This window comes from Bombus pyrosoma, linkage group LG10 (assembly GCF_014825855.1).
Source record: "Bombus pyrosoma isolate SC7728 linkage group LG10, ASM1482585v1, whole genome shotgun sequence".
NCBI lineage: Eukaryota > Metazoa > Arthropoda > Insecta > Hymenoptera > Apidae > Bombus > Bombus pyrosoma.
In genome coordinates this window covers 14557138-14564718 of record NC_057779.1, presented here as the reverse complement: position 1 = coordinate 14564718, position 7581 = coordinate 14557138, and the positions used below count along the sequence as shown (strand labels likewise).

At 37.6% G+C, this 7581-nt stretch overlaps 1 protein-coding gene across 11 annotated transcripts in view; it reads right to left on the bottom strand.

Moving 5' to 3' along the window:
- Positions 1–616: 616 nt before the first annotated feature.
- LOC122571989 (acetylcholine receptor subunit alpha-like) overlaps positions 617–7581 on the bottom strand; it is a 398975-nt gene continuing 392010 nt past the window's right edge. For 9 of the 11 annotated variants that reach the window (XM_043736418.1, XM_043736419.1, XM_043736420.1 and 6 more), the window contains one exon: positions 617–7438. In XM_043736418.1, coding sequence (XP_043592353.1) covers positions 7247–7438 — 192 coding nt within the window. In that variant the 3' untranslated portion in view covers positions 617–7246. The remainder of the gene's footprint in view (positions 7439–7581) is intronic. The other 2 variants (XR_006318308.1, XR_006318309.1) reach the window with 2 other exon arrangements.

Genomic DNA, 7581 nt, shown 5'->3' with positions numbered 1-7581 from the left:
TCTTGGAAAACACATATTTTCAGTAGCGACCTTATTACGTCCCAAACAAAGAAACGATATTAGACGGAACAAGGATATGTTTGTAGAAAGTAACACGCGTCAGCCAATATCTCGAGATATTTCGATAAATTGCAACGAACAAAATATATGTATTTAAAGCATAGGAACCTGCGCACGAGAATATAATCGATTTTTCAATCGATTACAAATTGCAATATTAAAAATTTCAAGGAAAGTTTTGCTTCGTTGGAAATTCATGGAAATTACTATTTTTTAAGCTGGTATATTATATTTTTTGACATTATTTAATGCATTTTTCTGTAGTTCTCTACGAAAAGGTATTAGGATATTTAGGTTAGGCACGACAAATGACCAGTTTAAAAGATATTTTAACTGTAATATCGGAAAAAGTTATCGTATGAGAGGGACAAAGAAAGGCAACGACGTGCTTTTGTTTTGTTTATGTTTTCGATCGAAAGAAACAGTTTAAATTTGTTTGATTTATTCATTTCGTTTTAAATATTTAAAATTTATTTCGTATTTTCTACATATATTTTATATTTTAACGAATTAATTGACAGGAAATGAATTTCTAGGAGAAAGACGAGAAAAAAGATTTCTACGACAACAAGTTTTATTCTTCGAATGCTTTTATCAAGCATGATTACAAAACCAAGCAACAAGAATCTCGTCCTTACATCGTGTAGTCTTAGAACAACGGTCGTCAATAATTTATAGGTACATATTTAACAAACGATATACATAGTAGTTGTATCTAACGATAGTAGTCAATACTCGGATAATTTTCTCCCTTATTTTTTTTTTCTGCTCGTTATTTTTCTCATTTTAAATAGCACTATCGCTATACAGTACATTCGTTTACTATAATTATCGTTATAATGTAACCATATCCTTACTCATCCTTAGCCTACGTCACTAATATTTCTCAAGTATGGAATTATTAAGCTACCTTTTATTAAGTTACGCATTAAAACGTGTCAAGTGGTCAAAGATCGGGACGCGGGTGTCGATATAAATGAGTCTCGGACAGTCAACTCATAATGAAGTGATAAGAAGAGAAATTCTGGCAGTTCTGGAAGTGACAAATTACTTTTCTTCCTTTCAATCGTTCCACGTTAGCCTATCGCTTGGCTCGAAATGAATTTTTCTTCTTCGTCGCTCCCAGAATATCATAAATGACTGGGCATTTTGGTACGTCGTGTCGAGTTTTCGCGAGTCAATGAGATAATTGAAAAGAGCAGATTTCACGATGACTGATTGTTTGGTTGTTTTTCAACGTTTATTGTCATTATACGATTTAGGCTTGTCGCGCGTTTACTTGGCACTGTAACATACGAAGTAGGAGATACAAATGAAGAATGTAGGTGGAATTTATCGAGAATCGATGTATCTGTTTTATGGTATTACGAAAAATTGTATCGTTTTTAAGTCAAACGATGTACTACATTTAGACTGTGGATCTTTATGCAATTTTCTATTTTTATTAACATGAAAAAATCTAACCTACTTACATAAAGTTATTATTTCACCTGTTAAATATCGCAACAAGTAGTTTCTCGCTTCAAATATCTTCTTGCTTTTCGCGTGGTACATGCATTTTGTACATTTTCGTAATTTCACATTTCTGCTAAATGCACAAAAATCCGCGATCCAACTGTAATATATCGTTACGCTGAAAATACGTGTACAATATGCTTTAAGTTCGATTTCTCCGTATCTTCTTAAATTTATTACATATTCCGTTTACTTAACGATGGTTACGGTACATGTAACGAGCTTCGATTGATTTTAATTAATTCCTCGGCATTTTGCGCAATGCTTTTACTTAGAAGCTTCCAAGCCTTCGAGAAAAACGTTCTTCGAAACTCTTTGCGAATCAACCCTTTCCTATCATCGCCGAATCTTTGCATTTTGTCAGTTCGAATTTTATAACACATAGAAAAAGACGTTAAAAAGTAACAGCGTCTTGGCGAAAGAACAAGGTATTAAAAAGCCAAGGTAATTTGTTGACATCGAATTTTGTTTTGTATCTTTTTTCAGAGATTCTTGACGAACAAAGGTCGCACGAGCATCTTGCGAATTTCAGTAAACAAGTATACACGAAATTCACGAAGATTCGACACTAAAATCCGTTCGTGTTTCAGCTAACACCCGCATAGCGATCGCTCTCAGAATATATGCAGTTTTATTTAAATATCGATCAAGATACGGGCCAACAAGCACGCTCCTGTTTCTTCTCTTCTTCCATTGAATTCTGTATAAATTGTGCATCGAGGAACGATTTGAATCCGCGTTGTTCTTGCTTGTTTCGTCGGCAAAACGCCACTCTTTACCGCTGGAAAAAACGTTGAGTATAGTTCCAGGCGAAGGCCACGATGACCAATGACTCCACTTAGCAAGTTATCGTCTGCAGCATTGCGATCTTATCCTAAGGTTAATATAGTTAGACGAGACCCGTTAACGTTTATATATATGTATGTATTTGTTGCGTGAATGAAAATATTATAAACGTGAATTATCGTTATCGAATGAACTAAAGTAGAGAAGTTACCGCGACGAATATAATTACACGCTTGAACAAACTGCTGTGGTCTAGAATCTCCATCGACGAGAAGAATGGATTCTCTTTTATCTTTCGCTTAAGATCGAGGAATTGTGTATAAAAACTTGAAAATATTACATCCGTAACGATTAGTTGAACATCGATTGAAATTTCACACGCGAACGCAGAAATCGTTTACATTCTTATGAAATATTAATATTATGACACAATCTTACGACAAAACACGATCGTATAGCATACGCCATTGAAAGAACAGACAGAAACAGCACGGAACTTACACTCACACTTAGCTTTACGAAGCAACGGAGAAAAACGAAATTACGTCGACTCGTTCGTTGTCATTGATCAAACAAAATGACGTTTAATGAATCTCAACTACCGACCATGGTCGCGTTACAACGATTTTTAAACAGCGTCGTGGGACCCTTTCGTGCAACGCGTGATCCCAGTTTTTTGCAATAGTAAAAAAACCTCAATCGCTTTATAATATCTGGCTTACGTTATCTTTAGCTATGTACATATTATTTACACACCTTAGACTTAATATATATATATATATTTATATATTTATATATAATATCTGTTCTATGCCGCTAATTACTATCTAAATACCACGCACTGGTTTTCGCTTTCAAGAACTTTTAGCTTTCCCCTTCGTGGCTCTTGGACAATTACCTCGACCGCTCTGCTTCATCGTCAACAACAACTAAACAACTACAGCGACAGGTTAACAACTGTTAAAATATCAAAGTAACAATAGCCGATCATCGTTGGAATAATCTACTATTGTCAAAGTGAGACTTTAAGACTCGTAGCTTTGCGGGGCCGAGCTTGCGATCCGGTACAACTGCTTCGACGCACTAATGCGTAATTACAATGTTAACATGTAAATAAGTAACTGACTCTATCATAGAAAATGTGTGCGTTCTTTCCTATCGTTTTAGTGCAAAGTAAACCTCTTACAAGTCTCGTTCGTTCCTCTAAGGGAGAATCGTGGCCTCTGGAACATCGCGGCCGAAACGTCGACGTTGCGACTTCCCGTTCGTTCTAACATTCGTTCGGCGTTCACTGGACGATTTTTCAATCAGGTAGCAAATACGTTTACTTGTCTTCCGACACTACGTGTTCCGAGATCGGTTCTCCATCAATCAGAAACCATTCGTTTGTTCTCCGACATTGAAATTTTTACGCGTTGGTCAATGTTGAACTTGATGCCCCACTTTTTGTTCATTTTCATTTAATTTTGCACGAGGCTAGGTCGATAAATAATGCACGCTCGCGTGTAACCGGAGGACGAAAGCAGCGGAAACGGCACCGGCTACGTTCAGCTTGTAGCTACATAGCTTCCTCTATGTTTACGGCGAGCTTGAACGCTCGTTGAACGTTGAATGCAATGTCAACGAGATTCGAGCAGCCTGTAGTAATCGAATTTTTAACGGCGGGAAACGTTACGACCAGGGGAAATACATCGGATTTCCATTTCTTCATTGAGCAGGATCTTGAATGGTACGTTCGTTCGAAGCGCGACGATGAAGTCAAGGCAGCTGTGAGTCCCTTTATCGAAAGCAGATCGACAGAATCCTTCGCTAACGGAATGAAAAAGCTTGCGATTATATGGAAAAATAGGCACGTTGATTCGTAGCCAATAAATTGCTCTTTAATTTCTTTCCTGTTTCGTTCGCACAGCTGTCTTCATTCTCACGGTACAGTGACGAGTATTGTTTCATTATCAGCCTAGTCTCGTACATACGTGTTTTACAAGTAGCTACCGATTGAGGAGGAACCGCGGAGCTTATCAATACGACGACTCAAAAACGTCTTTCACACTAACAACGCTTTCTAATGGCAGTATTTACGGAACCAATACTTCTCATCCTACAAATGTATTTACAATGCAACGTGACGTAAGGCATCGTACCTTGGATGCGTTAAAATTATTACTCTCAGCTACGAATATGATTTAAGAAACGTCGAAGAATTAGGGATTCGCCGAGTCGAGTCGCAAAATGTCCGGGTAAGGCTCTTCCCTTCTATCGCGAAAAAGTAGTCGTGAGTTTAACGAAGCTAGAAATGAACGATTATCGTTGAGCATTGGTAATTCGTGAATTTTGCCAAGGAATCGCAGATTCTCCGACGTTATGTTACAATTCTCGCGAATATCAGTCCGCTCGCACAAGGCGCAACTAACGATCATTTAATTGCGACAGTACATATTTGTATATAGCGCATAATTATCTAATGAAAATGTAAGTGAAAGAAACGGATGAACACGAAACGGAATAAAAAGGAACGAAGACAACTCACAGTGACATCAACCACGTACTACAGCATTGAACAACGACATCAACGGTTGTTCAATGAGCTACATCTATCAGCTTTAGAATTCGTATGCTTTACTTGTTCTTACAGAACTATTGGTTATTATTATCGTAATGTCTCGCGGGTTTCGACTCTTGTTACAAAATACAATATTTTTACAGAGGCGAAGTATAACATGTGTGCAACGAAATGTCCCTCGAGATGGTATCCATCGAACGGCAAATGGGAATTGTTAGGTTATGTTTCGTGCTATACAGGACTGGCTCGAAGAGAGAACGCGGGAGGGGATGCAACAGAAGTAATTCACCCGAGGTTCCTGGAGCATCCCCTGTCATACGCGTAGGATGGCCAACGTGGAGTTTTAGTCGGTAGAATTCCGACACTACTCTGCTGCTACTGTTAGCGGCAGCGGAGTGTCCATGAGGATTTCTCCACGTGCAAAAAAAAAAGAGGTTATATTTCGTGCTAATTACCGATATATCGACAATGAATACATTGTACGATACGTTAAATATTCCAAAGAGAACAAACGGAAATACTTTATGTCCACGATGTTTTCCTATTTTCCATTTTGCGTGAAATTATGCAAGTTTCAAGAATTGTTTAGTTTCGTAAATACTTATCTTGTTTAGATGTGTATTATTTAGTTCGAGTAATATCTGAAAGAAAGATACTTTCGCATTTTTATAACTCCATACGCGTTGGACAAATTTTGTAAGAACTTATTTGTAATACGTGTTTTGAAATACGAACTACTGCAATTTCACAAAAAGCTGTTTTTTATTAACACGTTTACATAAAAGACGGAGTCGTTCGAATTTTGTACGACTTTCAAGAAATTGTCAATTATTTCAAATTGATCGAAGGAAACGTAGCTGACTTTATTAAAAAAAGTAATTGGATTCCTATTAGATGCGAAATGTATATTACATAATTAACATGATTAATATACGATACGTGTATAACATTACAGATAAAGTTTAACTCTGGTTCAATTTAACGTGTAGATAATAGATGAGATACACCCTTTTAATTTCTCACTTTAAATTGCTTCCTATGCGTTTGCAAAAATGCGATAAAAATGCAAAACGAATTATCGTAACAAATGAAATATAGTCTTTTAATTTCTGTCCTCAAATTGCTTCCTGCCATTAAAAATGCGAAATTAAGGAATAAATGGAAAATACGTTTGCGTAATTTTCGATAAACGTTCGAAGGACAAAATATCGAGTAACTATCTCAAGTGACATTTGAATGCACATACATTCAAATCAATGCTCTCCTCTCCTCCGTTTCTCTTATAGATACATTCGTACAAACGGGTACGTCCCTAAATGTTTACAACTAATCGGTTATACGTAAAGTTACACGCTAAATTCGTGTCGTACAACGAGCTACCTACGATCGTGATACCTAGAATAATTTCTCTTAACATGTCGGGTAAACGGGATATATAAAACACGCGACAGTTTACTCGTGAATGTTCGTAACCCCTAGTCCGGGACCAATCGTATTCACCGTGAACAACGTTCCAACATTCTGTTTGTTCGTTCGATCTACTCGAGCATCCCGGTAGTTCGATCAGAGCCGCCATGGGCTTAGCTAGATTATTATTACAATGTATCGTTAATTAGCTTGTTGCTTTAAGATAACCCGATTTTAAATAGTGGCAGCTTCATATTACGATTTACTTGAGCAGACTATGTAGATATAAGTTCCTTTCCAAAATTGTTCGCAACGTATCGACGAGTCGATCGTTTCTTCTATTCACAACGGCAATGCTCGAACGAAGCTAGGAAATAAATCCAGGTTCTTAGACGGTCGATAATTGCGTCGCAGTCGTTCGTTTGTTTAGGTTCGTAACGATCGAAACAAGGAAAGTCACAGGGAGTAAATTTTTTTCCACGATGCTTCTGGCAAATATATTTTCTCAACCTAAAGCGTTAACATTCCAAAGTATTCTCTCCTTGACGATGCATCGTTTCCAACGTATCGGTTCTCGTGTGGCAATTTGCATTATTATTATTATTATTATTTTAGGAACAACGTCAGATTTCACAACGATACCGGGAGGTGGGAGGGGGAATATAGAAAGATAATCTCATATAGTATTTCCTTGAACTTTCGTCCTTTCATTTCTTTGTTCTCCCTTTGTGAAACTTGGTGCTTGTCGTATACTTTGCAATTGCTTTGGGGAATGGAGCCCTTTTACCGTAATTTCGTTATTGAACAGCGGTGGAATCTGGAAGTTCCTAAGACTAGGGTGGGATTCCGGGTTGGTAGTAAATTACATCCGGGTGTTGGTCCTTAGTCTTTCTCTACGGTGCAGGGCTCGGGCATGGACTATTGCGGCGGACAGTTTACTACCGTCGTGGTTGCGAATTCGCTGAATTTTTTATCAATTGGTACCCGGTCGTCGTAGAGGGTGGGAGCCTGCAGGATGATGCCAGCTGTGCCAACCAGCACCGCCAAAGTGAAGATCCAAAGAAACAGTCTGTCCAAGACCATCGCCACGTATTTCCAGTCTTCTTTCACCTTTTTACAAATCATTCGTATTAGATTCTACAGTAAATTGCACTAATGGTTAATGCGCGAAGATTAATTCTGTTTCTCTTTAAAATCAAAAGAACCGTGACATTTCTAGCATCTTCAATTTATATAGTAACTTTCTTGCCTTT